Raw genomic sequence first — 16,838 nt, forward strand, 5'->3', positions numbered from 1 at the left:
GGGTGATAGAGAACCGCGTTGAGTGTGTGCATTCTTCTAGAGTGGGGTTTGGTAAACCACAGCCCGTGGCCCCAATCCGGCCCACCCTCTGTTTCTGTAAAGTTTTATGGGGCTCAGCCAGTTTGTCCATATATTGTCTGTGGCTGCCTTTGCACCGCAAGGGCAGAATTGAGTAGTTGCTGCAAAGATCACGTAACCCGCAAAGCCTGGAATTCTTGCTGCCTGGCGTCTTAGAGAAAACGTTTGCCGACACCTGACTCCAGAGCAGGCTCAGTCTAAAGGGCTTGACTTAATTTTGTGCGGTGGGTAAGACAATGTATTTTTCCAAAGAATTTGTAACAAAATATAAATAAATTGTATTCTTTTCAAACAAATGACTTGAGGTTTGGGTGCAGCGCCGATGAGGGTAGGAAGTCCGTTACGATGGATTTCCCCCGTGATGCCTCTGGAGAAAGAATGACCCAGGGCACAGTTGTCGGCACAAAGGCCCCTCGCTGGAGGCCACAGCGCCCCATTTGCACATGTCACTGATACTGAACGTGTAATTCTGGACACTTCGGTGCCATTAAAGCATTGACCCTTTGGAGAAAAGCAGACTTAGGAAACTAGAGGAAGCAAGACAGGTCGGAGGTGATGAACACTTCACCTCTCCGATGTCTGGAGGGCCCAGCGTTCCTCCTCAGGGGACTCCTTCCTTATGGGCACGAGTGTGTGTGTGTGTGTATGTGTGTGTGCGCGCGCGCACATGCACGCTCATGCGTGTAGAGGTGTCCCGTCGTTTACACGCCCTCGGTATGCGGTCTCAGGGTCCTCCTCTCTGCAGACTGGCCAAGCGGAGCCTGAGGGCTGCCACGTGCCGTTGACGTGGATGGAGGGCAGCGGGCGCCCAGGGAGGGGGAGCCAGCCAACGTCCACCTCCGTGTGAAACGATAGAGAGAAGCAGCATTTAGTCTGTTTGTCCGAATGGCTGGACTAAAGAGAGCCAGGAGCAGTTTAGCCATTCAGGGTCCCTATTTGTCTGAAACGAGCTGTGTGTCATCCACGAGCTCTCCTTGTCCTGGCAGGAAAGTTCTCTTCCCTTGGAGCTGACATCTAACTTGAACAGATGAATGAAACCAAGCACATGGATGAGAGGTGACTTAGGGGAGACTGTGTGAGGGCTGTGAGAGAAGGTGCAAAAGGAAAATTGCAGGGGCTTTCTTTCTCACATCATTTAAAACTGTCATCTTACTTAGAGGAAATGGTGCAGGAGATGGAAGACCAGAGGTAATTAAATGGGTCTTTTTTCTCATCCACATGTTGTTTAGAAGGCTGTGAGAACTCTGTAGGTAAGTTGGTGGTTTCTGTGCTTGGACCGAGGTGTGACGGCTCAGGGCTCAGGAGTGAAAATGTAGAAAACGCAGAGAGGCAAACCCAAGTTACAGCCACTTAAAAGCTGGTCTGAGAATTAAGCATCATGATGTGTTGTTGCAGGAAGAAGAGCTTAGCAAATAGGAATCTTTGAAGTATTCTTGGAAGATATAGTATTTTGCAAAATCTCAGCTTGGAGGTCCCTGCCACGTTAGTGAGTTATTGGTGGCATCTGGCATTTGTGGTAAAGTTGGCCCATGATCAGTTTCCCTGTTTTCAAAGCCGGTGCAGATTTATACATATTTTCAGTATAGGATATAATGGGTGCATGTCCGAGATGGCCAGGACCCTCCTGCAGCTGTCTGCGAGTTGAGGGGCTTGATTTGGAAATTGGCATTGCAGGAGCGTTGAGGTCAGGGTGAGGCAGGGAAAGATGGCAACCAACTTTTCTTCCCTTTCCCGTTTCATCTCTCTTTTTTCCAACTTCCCCTTTTAAATGCTCCTTCTTCTCATCTTTACTTGCTTGGAATTTGGCGGCAGGTTGGGACAGGGCTACCCAAATTGGAAGCACCTTCCCCCTTGGCACGTGTTCTGTCAACCCCTGGTGGCCACAGAAGGGTAGTCATGAAGCTGTGGACATAAGGCAGTGGCGGGTTGGGTGCATTTTTCTGGGCTCTCCCGAACCATAGAATTCTGGGCCAAAAACAATTTTAAAAGTTTCCCTTCCCACTTTAATCATGCATTTGTATTTTCTTAAGTCCTTCAGTTTCCCGACCTTCAACACCTAAAAGTGATTCGGAATTGGTCAGCAAGTCTGCGGACAGGACAATGCAGAAGAATAATCTAGAAATGCTCTGGCTTTGGGGAGAATTGCCCCAAGCCGCAAAGGTAAGTGGCTTTGGGGCTTTTTTTTTTTTTTTTTAAATAATAATATCGTAAGATCCTTGGAAGATGCTACGGCCTCTTGTATCCCCAGTAAATCTTTGTGATATGAATAAATGAATAAATGAATGAGTGAGTGAGTGAAGATTGAAAGCATTCCTATTATGACTCAAGAAGGGCAGCTCTTTGGAGACTAGGTCTGTTGAGGCTAAAGCTGTGGGTTACTTTCCTTTCTAGGTTATTTAGGTTATTTAGCTTTCACGGAAAATGCTGATTTCTCTGCCCACAAGTGGTAGTGCTGATGCAGCCAGCCATCTTTACAAATTCATGTCATTTGTTGCTGGAGAAACGGCACGAAAGTGCAAACCCATCACTTCTGGCAAAACAGTTCCGGCCACAGATCCACTGTTGCATTGTTTTCATTTGTGCCCGAAGCTGTGGGATCGGATACAGAGATGCATACCCTCTCCCCACTTTCTGGCCCACAAATTGCATTTCGGTTTCTGTTTGGATAAATCTTTTCTGTAACTGGAAACTCCTTGGAGAAATAGAGTCAGAAATGCTAATTTCCCACTCATGTGAACCAGCCACCAAGTCTGCCCTTGTTCATTCACGTTTTGAGGGTAGACTTCACTGAAATATAACACACGTTCAGAGAAATACCCAGATCCTAAGTGCCGAGATCAGTAAAGTTTCACACTGTGAATGTGTCCACGTGACTTGCACCCAGACCAGGAAGTGGGACTAAATCAGAACTTGGAAAACCTCCGACCCTTTGCAGTTACTGTTCCAACTGACCGCCCCCCCCCCCACAAACCCCCAGGATAAACCCAGTCTTGACTCTAACAGCAGAGATTAGTTTTGCAAGATTCATCATGTTGTTGGGTGTAATCGTAATTCACTTGTTATTACTGCAAACGCCCTGTGGTGTGAATACACTTCCCATTTTCCTGCTGGACGTTTGCGTTCCGTTGCTAATCTCACTCACTGCTATTTGGCAGTTGATGTTTTCTGTGAAAGTTCATTCACTTTGGAAGTACTGTCCTTGGTTTCCAGACCTTTCGGCAGGTACGGAATCACCAGGTGACTCCTGATGCTTCACCGTGTCCTGCCAAGTGTGGGCATGGCTCTGGAGATCCTTACCTGCCCAGGTGTTCTTTGGTGACTCAGTTTCTCTCTGACCTTCTCTCTCCCTCCCTGCCCCTATGATCTAGTCATCTGCACACAAGATGAAAGAGTCCAGCCCGCTGAACAGTAGAAAAATCTGTGATAAGATGCACTTTCAAGCCATCCCCAGTGAATCTTCAGACGCGCTTAGTGAACAGTCACCGACACTGGCTGGGGGGTCTCCCGTGCAGCCGCTGTTGGAGCAGAACAAGCCACAGACGGAGACGCAGTTCGTGAACGAAGAAGATGTCGAGGCCTTAGGAGCCGCAGCGCCCCCGTTGCCTGCGATCGAAGAGCCCAAAGCCCTCTCCGCCAGCGCTGCCCCGGCAGCCAGCAAGACGGATTCGCCTTCTAGGAAAAAGGGTGAGGATGCCGGCGCTTCCCAGCTCCCTCCTGCGAACTTGGGGCTCGGCAAACTACAGCTTCTTCCTCCCAGAGTTCGGGGTGCTTCAAAGTGGAAACAGGACATCTCTCCTGTTCAGTCTGTACCCTTTTGCTCAGTATGTGAGTTCTCAGAATTTAGTCGTAGAAAATCTGACCTGAAGGAGGCCTCGGGGATGGTGTGGTGAGCCCCGCCCTGTGCGGGTCAGGGATGCTGGGGTCCAGCACACGCTGGGACTGCACAAGACGTTGATGACTAAGCTGATCTGTGCCCCGGCTCCCCTTGCCCCTAGTTTCTCTCTCGTGCATTATCCTGTTTTAATTTCTGCGTGCTGTGTGTCACTGTTTCAAATGATCATTTTTTTGCCTGACTTCCCTACTAGAACATATGTGCTCTACAAGGTCAAGAATCTTTTTGGTCTGTTCACCTGTTTCCTTGGTACTTAGAATAGTGGTTGGCACGTAGTGGGGGCTCCTTACATATAGTGAATGCCCACCTGGTTGCCTGTCTGGAGTAATGACATTAAGCCTGTCTGTTAGCCGTGTGGCTTTGTGCGGTGTTCTAGGTTTGTATGAACCAGTGACGTAATTCTCCAGCAGAAGTAAGCTGGAAGGCTGCAGTCATGGTGCCCAGGGGCCGATGGTACCCTCTTTAGGGTACCGTGCTTCAGAATCTTGATGGGGAAGTGCTTAATGAAAGCGTTATTGTTTAGTAATAATAATAACAACAAAACCAGTACCATTAATACCAATAATAATAATAATAATAATAATAATAATATTGGTAATCGTGTCAATATATTGAGTGCTTAGTACTGTTCAGGTCCTTCCCAGCTGGGGAGCTGAGGCTCAGCGAAGTTAGGCGACCGGCCCAGGCCACACGGCTGGCGAGGGTGGGAGCCACATGCGAACCTGGGCCGTCAGCCTCGGCGGCGATGCCGTGCCAGTGGCTCCTTGGGTTTCTTGCAGTTTGGGCACATCTGCACACTGTGCTCAAGTACCCTTTCTGGAGACACTCAGAAGTCCATGAGGTGGTTTCTGGAGAACGGTGCTCTGATTTGACCCCTTTGCTGTTTTAGACAAACGAAGCAGACACCTTGGTGCCGACGGCGTCTACTTGGATGACCTCACAGACATGGATCCTGAAGTCGCTGCCCTGTATTTTCCCAAAAAGTAACAATTCTTTTTATTCTTCATATCATTTTCTGTAATCTGAATATTAATCCAGGAGTCCGCTTTTTCCTTACATTTGATTAGCAAGTGAGTATGAAAAGGCTGCCGGAGGCTCATGTTTTACTGTGGGAAGAAACCAGTAAAAGCAGTGGACTCTCTGTGTAGATGTGAGCGTGTGGGTGTGTCCCCGGGGTGGCATCTGAGCGGGAACGCAGGCACGAGGCCACCTCCCCGATGACACCAGGGTGGTATCGCAGCGGTCAGTGGCCTGCACCCCGAACCAGTGGCAAAGAGCGGGCATCTGTGTGGCCCTGTCCCTCCCCCGGGGAGAGTCTCCCGTGGCCATTGGGGGCCCGTCTTCAGTTCTCCTGTGATTTGCAGGGAGGGCCAGATCCTCGGAGCGTGTAACAGAGGACTGTGGCCTCTTAGGACAGCGTGCTTTCTCTTCCGTCAGTTTCAGTGTGTTTGGGAGAGGGTGCAGGGAGACGTAGAGGCCAAAAATGATCGTCTTCCCTCCTGAGGTCGTTCATTGAGCTTGTCTGTCTTTCTCATGGTGCCTGAATGAAAGTCTGTCCCGGGATGAAATCATTGGCTCCTCTGATTGCCAGAGCCCCTTGATATCCATGTGAGACCTCACAGCCCGTTCCACTCTTCTGCTTCCAGCGGAGACCCTCCTGGGCTCACAAAACACGCCAATGACAACGGAACCCGTTCAGCCAACCAGTCCCCGCAGTCCGTGGGCAGCTCTGGCGTTGACAGTGGCGTGGAGAGCACCTCAGACAGCCTGAGGGACCTGCCGTCCATCGCCATCTCGCTGTGCGGCGGCCTCAGCGACAACAGGGAGATCACCAAAGGTACCGTCGGGGAGCCGGTCCTCAAGCCAAGAGCGCCCCCTGGTGGCCACCGGTGGGAATGGCTCGAAGCCTGGGCTCCTAGAATGAGTTCAGGTCACGGGCGATGTTCTCTGGCCCGGTTAGTGGAGCACGCGTGACCCACTGTTGCTCAGGCCCCGAACGTTGCTGCCTGGCGGTTGGCTGACCTCAGGGTTCTGTGGGTCACACGTGGCTCCAGGCGGCAGCAAAGCCACTGGGGTCACGGGTCGTCAAGTGTGTCCGCAGAGCACAGCGTGTGCCTGTCCTGCAGGGGTGTCCCAGGGCGGCAGCGTCAACACGGGGAAAACGCAGTATGTTGCAAGTGTGCAGGAGTGCCGGAGGAGGGAGGGATGTCTGAGCAAGTGCTGGGACACATCCTGGCTGCACCCGAAGGGGGGCACCCACCCTATTTATAACAGTGGTTTCCCAGCATCTTATGCCAGTTATGTGGTGAGGTGGCCCTGAGACCCCCAGTCGATGCAGTCAGCCATTCCAGCTGATGATTCCTGGACCTGGTGGCCCTGGGTGTTTCCCACCCCAACCTGCCTTAGGCAGGTCACTGCGCTTTCATTTGTGATTTTGTCCATCCTTACGACCACCGAGGGCGTAGGCAAGGTTCCTATCCCCGCGTTACACGTGAGGGAACTGAGGTTTGGGCAGGTTGGTCACTTGCCCAAGGTCACACCAGTGACTGTGACTTAAACCCAGGTGGCCAGACCTTGAGCCCTGCTCCCCGGTCCTCTGCTTCTGCGGGCACGTGTGTTTACCGTAGTCCCACACGCCTGCTGCCGCGGAAGCGCGTGTGCACTGACTAAGGGTCAGCCTGCCCCCCCATCCTCCGACCGCCCCACCTCCCTCCATTTATGTGCAGACGCTGCCCCCAAACTAACGTGAAGCCCCCTTTGCAAATAGATTTTATAGGATTGTCTGCACAGTTGGAGTGTATAAACTCTCAGAAAATAGCTGTGAACGTGAGCGGGTGAAAAACAGGCCTGGGTTTTGAACCAAATTTTCCTTCTATTTTCCCTATGCTTGCTTTCACAGATGCGTTTTTGGAACAAGCCGTGTCATATCAGCAGTTTGTGGACAACCCTGCCCTCATTGACGACCCCAATCTTGTGGTGAAGATCGGGAATAAGTAAGTTCCTCCCGAAAGTCATTTCAGCCGTCGTGTGATAATGCTTCAGCTTCAGTTTCTCAACTATAGAGACCTGGACGGTAGCTCTTGGAAATACATGAAATTAAGTCTTTGTTAAAAGTCTACTACTGTCTCTTCACCCTTGGCAAAATGCTGCATCACTATGTAGCGAGAGTGTTGACGTAACTGGATCCCGGGGGGTCTACACTCACCTGCATGAGATTTCATGATGGGAGGTGTGATGTCACAGCCCTGGCCCATGGGGCTCGGCCCATATGATGCACGGGTGTCGCACGATAGACTGCACACACCCCGTGAAAGCTTCGTTGTCTAGGGTCAAGGGGCGTGCACGTGTTTTTACAGACTTGGCAAACTTCTCTCTCCAAGAGGAAGCCATGGACGTTTATGCGTTAACTGAGGGTCCTAGTTTCCGTTTCCTTGAAAGGTGGCGGGAAACGCCCCAGCGCGTTGGTGTTTGATGCGCTGCGGGGCAAGGGCTGCTCTCAGCTGGCCGCTTGGTCGGCCCGCTATGCTGCGTGTCCTGCCAGACGGCCGTGGCCGCTGTGGGTTTGGATGGAGGAGGGATTCCTGCAAGGGCGGGGCATGTGGGGGCCAGGCCGGGGTGCTGGCCACAGTCTTGGGCTCTTTAAGGACCCAGCTGGAGTTCCAGAGCCTTCCATGACCGCTTCTCAGGACATGAGGTTTTCAGTCTGAGCCTTGGTCTTCTGACGTCTTTTTGTTGTTTCGTGTCAGATACTATAACTGGACGACGGCAGCACCTCTGCTCCTGGCGATGCAGGCCTTCCAGAAACCTTTGCCAAAGGTGAGCTTTACCATGAGAAAGAAAGGGACACGGAAAATGATGGCGAGATGAATCTGGGGGGTTGGAACTTAGCTTTTAATTTAGAAACCACGAGATGAATTACACCGTGCTGTTTGGAAGTCCAAGCGTGTAAACGTCAGGGTCTCTGTTGCACCTTGACTGTCCTTCCCCCCTCCTCGCAATCAAGGCAGTGCCAGTCCGAGCCCGGCCCCCTCCAGTCCCCTGTCCCCGCACCTGCCGTGCCAGGGACACAGGTGGAGGCAGAGCAGACGGGCCGACGTCTGAGCCCGAGGGAGACGAGGGGAGAAAGGGTGAAGGGCGGGAGCAGGCAGCAGGGTTGGGCGCAGGGAGGTGCTGTACCAGCTGCCAGGTGCCACCGTCAGCATCAGGCGTCCCTCAGCCAGGAAGCAGGTCCGGGGCCGATGGGCCGAGGAGGAGCAAGTGCGGGCTCTGGGCAGCTCGTAGCTGCACCTGAGGGCAGGTGAGCGGCTGCAGGGAAGAGGCAGGGCGAGGAGCAGACGCCCCGCTGCGGCCCCGCTGTGCCCGCATCCTCCCCCTGCCGGTTCCCTGGGCCTCGCCTGGGATTGACCGTTTTCCGGCGTTGGGTCTTTCTACCAGATGCTACGTTCTTTTTGCTGCAGAGGCCACGTCTCACACTTGCCTCCTTCATGTGCTTAGCGAGCGCTTTGTGCTGCCGTGGATGTTGTGGTCTGTCGGAACCCTCATCTCTGAGGTTCCTGAAGGTCTAATCCGACTTCGTTGAGCCCCTGCTCTCTCCTTTGTGGTTGTGTGTGTGCGTGCTTTGGGATTGTGACCTCATCCTTGGTGGTGCTTTATCTGTGAGTATCCTTTGCGGACTGGCTGAGGGCACGTTCTCCAGAGTGGCTTTTGTTTTGTCCTCGGCAGCTTCTGCATCGCATCCATGGCCCAGGACAGACTTTTATGTTACGTGTCTCAGCTCTTACAGATCCAAAAGAAGAAAGAACAATGCACTAGATATTTAGTGATAAAGTTCACAGAAAAAGAAATGACTCCTGAACTTAAAGAAATGAGTCTTTGTGGTAGGCGTTCTCAGTCTTTCTACAGGTTGTCAGTAATTTTTTGCATTCTGTTTTTGGCGTTTATCTAATATAGAATTCATCTTTATATGTAGAATTTTTCACCGTTTTCTTTTGTGGCTGCTGGGTTTTGTATCACACTTGGATATTTTGAGAGTCATGAGTGAGGTATCAGGAACCATATCAGCTTTTTGTTTTTTTTTTCCTCTTCAGCTGATTATTGAATCAGGATGCTTTGGTTGCAAGAAACAGAATGACTACAAGTTCCTAAAATAATAGGGGTTTATTATCTGGCATAATAAGAATGCTAGAGGTTGGTAGTTTCAGGCTTGATGAATCTGGGTGAGCTTCTTTGATTTCCTTGGCTTCCCCTTTACGATCCCAAGATGACTATTTTACCCATCATCTCCTCATACAGCCGCATCCAAAATAGGAAGGATAGAGGCAGGCTTCTCACACTGCATTGGCCACAACTTGGTCACGTGACCACGTCCAAGCCAGTTGTTGGCAACACAGTGGAATGGCCAGTCGAAGTGGTGCTGACCAATCGAAATTCCTCCCCTGGAGCTGAGCCTGCCTTCCCAGAACATCCTGTACAGTGTAGTCTGATTCTCGAGCAAAGTGTTGGCTATGTTGGCAAGAAAGACAGGGGATGATTCACCCAGGGAAGCAACCTAGAGGGTCTGGCAAAGCTACCTAATTATCCCGATACCTTTCATTAGATAACTCTCTCTCCCACTGATAGGCAGTTACAACTTTATCATATTACTACTTCCTCCGTGAATTTAGATTTATCTCTGGACTTTGTCTTCTGTTGCATTAACATGTTTACTCATGTCCCAACACTGCATTCTTTTAAATACTATGGTTTTTAAATGTATTTTAATAAAATAAATTTTATTAAGGCTCATGCCTACTTATTATTCTGTCTGAGTTTTCTTGGCGAGTTTTGTTTGTTTGTTTTATAATTGAACTTTAGAATCAGTTTGTCTAGGGTTGAAAAGAATCCTGTTAGTTTTTTTTAATTGAAGTTTTGTTATATTTATGGATGAAATAGGGGGAATAGGGTAATTGACATCTTCATGAATTGTCCTATTCGTGAATTGGGTATGCGTGGTTTGCTTTTTGGTGTATTTTGTGGTTTTCTTTTGTGTCAGGTAGGGATTTTCCAATGATAGAAAGAAGCACACATCAGGCTAAATATGTGAACTATTTCTCTTTCCACTTACCTGCAACTCGTTCGGTTGAAAGACTTAAATCTTTCATTACTAGCTGAGGTATCAGCTACCTGATAGTTCTGTAAACCAAGGAAAGGAAATTAGATAACATTTACCTTGGTCCTGGAATTAGCCTTAAGATGGCTATTTTGTTCTTTGGAAATATGTAGAAAATTATTATTATTTTTTAAAAATTTATTTTATTAAAGTACAGTTGGTTTACAAAGAAAATTATTAATTAACATTTAATCTCCTCCTATTCAATTGGCATTTATTTAGGGCAAGAGTATGAATTTTCTTTTTAATACCTGACCTTGTAAATCAAATGCATCTATTAATACTCAGTGTGCCAAAATTTGGAAACTTACATTTACTAAAAAGATCCTGTGCATTTTACCTTTTGTTTAAGACTGCTTACCCTATACCTCATGTTAGTCATTTCATTTTTTATTTTATAATCATCTTATTGAGAATAATAATATCTTAATCAGTAAACCACTTTAATTTGAAAACTTCTGGTCTGACTAATCACTAATGATTTTCAATGCTTTCTTTTTCTGTTGTTGTGTTGTATTTTATTTGTTGTTTGTTTATTCCTTTAACATCTTCTTAAGTCTTCATGCTTAAGTTATCTTAATGTAATTTTGGACTCCATTAGGTTTTGCTTCTCAAAAATTTTTAATCCACAAATAGTATGTTGTGTTTTCTCTGATTTTTTTTTTTTTTTTTTAATCTTACTTTAATTTGCATGTGTGTGTCTTTTGGTTTGAATGTGCTAAGTTGATCTTTTTTTGGTTCCATTATTTATGTTACCATCCATTTAAAACAGGCCACGGTGGAATCTATCATGAGGGATAAGATGCCCAGGAAGGGAGGAAGATGGTGGTTTTCTTGGAGGGGACGAAACAGCACAATCAAGGAGGTGAGTCTGGAAAACAAGAGTGTTCCTACTTAGCGAATTTTGGTTTTGGGTAGTAGGGTTTGTCTTCGTGCGCGTGTCAGTGAAAGAAGCCATCACACTGAGTGTGCAAGAGTCAGGCCTGCCACAGGATAGGCAAAGGCGGCACAGAATGAGGGGAGGTGGATGGAGAAGGGCCCGGAGCGGTGAGCAGAGTAGCCATCACCTCCTGGCTCTGTTACCTCTCAGCCTGGGGACCGTGGTCGGGTCACTCCTGCTCTGGAACGTGTCTTCATCTGTAAAAAGAAGAGATTCAAAGTGAAGTTAAAAAAAATTTTTTTTTTTTTTTAAGTTAAATATCTTCCTGTTGCTTGTGAGAACAGTTTTAATGAGGTAGACTTACAGCCTAGACTAATTCCCATTAGTCGTTTCACTTCAGTGGCTTTGTTTTCCATTTCTATAAATGCCTATAATTTGTTTCAGATCCTTGCCAACCTCTCAACCTATTTCTTTGCTTGGCTTCTGTGCCAGTGTGTCCGCCTGGTCCTCCCCCCCCCCCCCCACCGCCTCGGGGGCTGTTCCTCCCCTGGCTCAGCCCCTTTGTAAGTGGGTACTCAAGGGTTGTCTTAGAGCCTTCTCTCCTGCTTCGACTGCCTGTTTTTCTCTAGGCAACCTCATTCACGCCCATGCGATGACTCCATTTTTATTAACAAGGAAGGCGTTTTGTACTCCACGTCCGTTTATCAGATAGCCAACTAGGCAGATATCTCCACGTGGATGCTTCAAGCGCTTCAAACTCGTCATTTCTGAAATCGATCTGATGGTTTTCTCTAGAGTTCTTCCTTTGTTGAACCACCGTCAGAAAATGGCACCACTGTCCGTCCGCAGGCTAGTACTTCCTTCTTCCCTCACCCCTCCTGTCAGTTTACCATCCTAAATATCGCTCAGGCTTTCCATTTCTCTCTAGCTCCACACCCCACAACTCAAGGCTGCCACCTTCCCTCCGAGGATTGCTTCCAAATGGTCTTTTTGTATCCATTCTTGCCCTCTCTTCCTCATTCTCTGCAGTTGGCATTGGTCTATGTAGTATAATGGCCCCATTTATATTTCTCCCTGCTTAAAAACTTTCCGTGGTTTCCCAGCGCTCTTATAATTAAGACCAGTATCCCTAGCATGGTCTACAGGACTTGTGTATCCTAGCCCCTGCCTCTGTAGAGCCTCACCTTTTGCCATTCTCCCCCTGCCCTCTGTGCTTTGGTGGCCCTGGCTGAAAGTACATTCTACCCCAGGACTCTTGCATGTGCTATTTCTCTGCCTAGTGTTCTTAGCACCCCTGTCACCCTTCTTCACTTAATTAACTAGCATCTCAAATGGCCCCTTCTGGGCAGGTTAGTCTAGTCTGCTGTTCTCTGCTCTCCTAACCCTGCCTGTGAACTTTTCCTTCACAGGTTTTCTCATCGTTTATAATTATACACCGATTAGTACGACTGTTTGATTGACATCCCTGTCCCCTCCAGACCCGAAACTCCACGAAGGCAGAGACCACACGTGCTCGTGGCTTTGATCCCTGTGGTCTCCCGAGCACCCGTTTTTGGGACCCAGAGCAGGGGTTCGGCAGATGCTTGAGGGAATGCTGATTATACTTTTGGAATCTAGTGTGAAGAAACCCCAAGGGCAGCGGTCAAGTTGGTTATTGTAAGAGTAAAAGAAATCCCAGGAGCTGTTTGTTTATTTCATTAGTTCAAAGGGAAAGAGTCTGTTGGGAGGGTTTCCAAGATAAAACTGTTCTTGGGCATTTTCTGTCCGCATACCTGAGCTTTGCTGACTGTCCCATTATCTCCAAGGGGTATAAACACGGTAGAGCAAGCATGCGCTTTACTTTAGGAGACTTAAAGTGTAAGGGGCCTTTCTGATTCTCTTACTGGAGAGCAGAATGTTCGAGAATTTAAGAAGAAGGCTACTTCAGAGACCTATTTTTGCAGAGTGTCCAGAGTTTCATTAGTTGGAACTGCGGAGAATGTGGCATGCAGTAAGGAAGAGTTATGAAATCTCTTAAAAACCGGAACTATATTTCAGATAGATTCACATTCCTGCGCTGGTCTAATAAAGAATTGTTAATAGTGGCGGCTAAGTTACCTGCCTCAACAGATAAATCAAACATTACTGGGCCTGTTCTCACGTCAGTTATTTGTGTGCTTATAAAAAGCTAAAGATATTTGGAAATAGCTTGTAGCCATCAAATGTTAAGCTCGTCACCCTGTTACACTGTTTCTATCGCTCATTTTCTTTGTTCATATTAAAAGCATCAATCTCTCCCCCCCGACCAAATGACCGCAGACCATGAACTTTGATCGTAAATTCTTTGTCCTTTGACACACCTGTCTGGCCTGTGATGACGTCCTGTGACGTCTGTGGGGCTAGCGGAGGTTCTCCTCCTCCCTTGCCTGCTGCGGGCCAGGCTCTGCGTTCATGTGCAGCATCTCCGTGGTCCCCATGGCAGCGCTGGGAGATGCATGTCATCATCCCTGTGTCGCTGGTGAGGAAACGAGGCTCCAGAAGGTTCCATGACTTGCCCGAGGTTCCTAAGCCAGGGCAGCAGGGCTGGGCCCAGAGCTCTTAGAACTCCAAAGCTCTTTCCAGTACATCAAAGGAACATCTTCTATTAAGAGCACGCGGTATTGAGAAAGAGAAAGCGCCCATGTTTTTCTCAGGCAAAATATGGTGCGAAAATATTTTCAGGCATTTCTATCAGCAATTACAAGAAAATATTTTGAAAGCCCTCGCGTATCCAAGCAGCCCTTGATAAAGCATTTGCATAAGCTACAGTGATTATGAAGTTTGGTTTGGTGCCAAGAATACTTATGGAAAACAGACTTATTTTTGTCAAAAATATTTCTCAGCTTCATTGTAGACGGCTAAGCAAAGGAGTAACTAGGACCCACCATCCCTGCGGGGGTGTGCCGCTGGGGAGGGCATTGGGGCCCTGCTCTGGACTTTGGCGAGCCCGTCACAGAATGCCGGTGGTTGTGTAGGTGGTTTCCCTTTGGCGTGTCCATGATTCTTTGTCTTCTTCTTCTCCAGGAAAGTAAGCCGGAGCAGTGCCTGGCAGGAAAGAGCCACAGCACTGGGGAGCAGCCATCACAGCTGGGCATGGCCACCAGGTACAGTGCCAAGTCACCTTGGGGTGTTGCGGCTCCTTTCTATGTCTAGGGTCAAGGCACAGATGCTGATAGGGTTCACCGAATAGCCCGGGTCCAACTCAGTGACCTGGAGCAGTTTACTCAAATTGTTGTTCCCGTGAATCAGATGGAAGCGTCTGCTCCTTAGATACCGAATTTCCAAAGTAAATGTGAGGCGTACATGAGATAATGTAACGAGCACTCCTCGTGGTCTTGGCACGTGCTAGCCCTCAGTTTACAGAAGGTGATAGCAGTGGTGGTAAATAATGATGATGAGGATGAACAACAGCGTTACAGTGGCATGAAAACAAGTTGCGCTTCTGAAGGAACTTGCCTTTCTCTATAGTTTAAACGCTTACCCGGACTTACATTGATACTTTCCTAAGTATTGATAGGGATTCATATTAACTTGGTATAGGAGACCTTAGATTTTGATAATACGGATCCATATTAGTCGTGTTTTGTGTTCAGGGTAACCTGCTTGTACGGGATTTGAGGGTAACTTCTGTGGGGGCCATGCCATCACCCACTAATTCGACGGTGTTATTGCATATTGACGCTGAACGATCCGAGCTAGTATAACACCTCTTCCACATGACCTCACCCTTCCGGTATTCCTGTGCTTGAGAAACCCAGGATTGCGTTTCTCATTTAGCAGGCAGAAAATGCTAACATGTTCATTGAGGGCAAGATGCATATCTCTATCCTTTTTATGGCTTAGAGGCCAAGCCAGTGGCTGACCCAGAGCAGGCATGTCTTAAATGTGCTATTACTGAACTGATGAGATTTTCCCAGTATATTGTTGTTTCACAGGGGAGGCGGGCTTAGATTTCAAGTCCCTGGATTCCTGGCCATAGCTCTGTATCTTAAACTATTTTATTTCTAGAACTCATTGTTGGAAATAGAAACTCATGTAGGTGTCACGTAGGAAACAGTCTGATTTCTTTCCTGTCCTCTGTGGAGAAGAGGGTGCAGGACCTGATAAAACTCTGCATGGCAGGGCCGGCTCTCGGCTGGGATGCTGTCAGAGGACACCCTTCCCGTTCCCCCTGGTGGTGCCCTGGCGCTGCCCCTTCCCATCTGTCCCCCTGCCGGTCTGCCCTGGACAAGGGAGCAGGGTTGAAGAGCTTGTGTGTTTCTTTTCCAATCTTCACCCTCCATCTCTGGCTCATTCTCTGGGGAGGGGCTTTCCAGCACGGTTATCTGGATACCTTCCCGACCTGGAATTTTGAGTGTACCTTGAGTGAGCTTGGAGGGGAGAAGGCAGGTGGAGCTCGGGCTAAGAATGCGCAGTCCTGAGGGGGTGTAGGAGGCCTCTAGGATAGAAGCCTGTGGGTTTTCGGTAGGTAGGTAGGTGTTTGAAGCAGCAGGATGTACATGGCAGACTTTGGAGTCAGGCAGATCTGGCTTGGAGTCCTGGCTTTGGGTAAACTCCTTTCCGTATCTGAGGGAAGGAACTAGCGTGCTGTCCGTTCCCAGAGCAGCCAGGGAGGGAGACACAGGCAAAGATGCCACCCTTCTGTCCTGAGCAGTTTAAACCAGCAGTTTGGCTGTGCTGGAAATACCCTGCTCTCCTGGGGCTCTCTTTGAGACCCTCTCTGTCCTGCAGTAATTTCCAAGCAGAACAGGCAGCATGAGCTGGGACTTTGTCACTCTTCTCTGTGATCTTTGGCGAATTCCTCAGCCCCTCGGTGTTTCCTCCTTCATCTGTGAAATGGGCACAGGACTGACACCCACACCGCAGGTGTTGGCTCATCTAATCCTCACGGCAGCCTCATGAGAAAGGAGGTGCAGAACGTAAAACCCAACAAGGCCACATGGGCTGTGCCTGCGGTCAGGAGGGTGGCTCTGTGGTGGCCTGGAGGACACAGACTCATCTTAACCGTGCAGTTGCAAGTGTTTAAAATTATACTCTGCAATATGGGCCAAACGCAGGATGTCTGCCAAATCCGGCCTGCGATATGCCAGTCTGAGACCTGGGGAAGGCTGGCCAGGGGCTCAGAGAGGTTTAAAAGGGACAGAACACGACGGTGGCTGGTACGGGCTGTGCATTCTTCTCCTTCCCGGCCGCCCGGTGGGCCGAGGGTGGAGGGAGCAGCAGGGGGCGGGCGTCTGCAGCTCTTCCTGAGCTGGAACATCGGCTGACACAGTCCATCTGAAGCGCTTCGGACTTTCTTAGTATCTGATGCGATCCTATTCAGATGTTGACAGAAACGCTCTGCCCTGTTAGATAGAAAGAGTTTGACTATCGGCCACTCTGAGTTAGTCAGTCAGACTACATTTTTTTACGAAACCTGAAACACGAAGAATTGACTCTTGCGAAAGGGATTTGAGGTTCTGAAAAGTCTTCGTGTGAAGTCTTCTGAGCAGTGTACATCTTTTCATTTTTACTGGCATCCTAGTCCCCTAATTAGATTCATGCAGTTGACTGAAAAAAAGTGTCGGAGTGCTTTCCTAATTGACAGACTTGTGATTGACAGAACAGTCCCTGAAGTCTCATAATTGAGCAAACAGCTTGTCACCATGCAAGTCATTAAAATACCGTCAAAAACTGCACACTGACAAGTGCGAACTTCAATGTTGTTCCCAGCTCCTTGGCTGAACGCAGACACTCGAGTGAGATGAGCCCTTTTGCTTCGTTCTGTCGCTCCTTGCAGACGCCGCAAAGCCAGTGACAGTAAGGACTGCTGCAGGAGTGGG

General features: G+C 48.7%; 1 protein-coding gene across 4 annotated transcripts in view; it reads left to right on the forward strand.

Moving 5' to 3' along the window:
* Positions 1-16,838, forward strand: part of LPIN1 (lipin 1) — a 71,597-nt gene that overhangs the window by 29,957 nt on the left and 24,802 nt on the right. For all 4 annotated transcript variants that reach the window (XM_068564489.1, XM_068564491.1, XM_068564490.1 and 1 more), the window contains 8 exons: positions 2,109-2,238; positions 3,447-3,762; positions 4,860-4,953; positions 5,617-5,807; positions 6,870-6,963; positions 7,717-7,786; positions 10,891-10,983; positions 14,041-14,120. In XM_068564489.1, the coding sequence (XP_068420590.1) occupies positions 2,109-2,238; positions 3,447-3,762; positions 4,860-4,953; positions 5,617-5,807; positions 6,870-6,963; positions 7,717-7,786; positions 10,891-10,983; positions 14,041-14,120 (1,068 nt within the window). The remainder of the gene's footprint in view (positions 1-2,108; positions 2,239-3,446; positions 3,763-4,859; positions 4,954-5,616; positions 5,808-6,869; positions 6,964-7,716; positions 7,787-10,890; positions 10,984-14,040; positions 14,121-16,838) is intronic.

The sequence above is a fragment of the Eschrichtius robustus genome, chromosome 15, assembly GCF_028021215.1.
Source record: "Eschrichtius robustus isolate mEscRob2 chromosome 15, mEscRob2.pri, whole genome shotgun sequence".
Lineage (NCBI taxonomy): Eukaryota > Metazoa > Chordata > Mammalia > Artiodactyla > Eschrichtiidae > Eschrichtius > Eschrichtius robustus.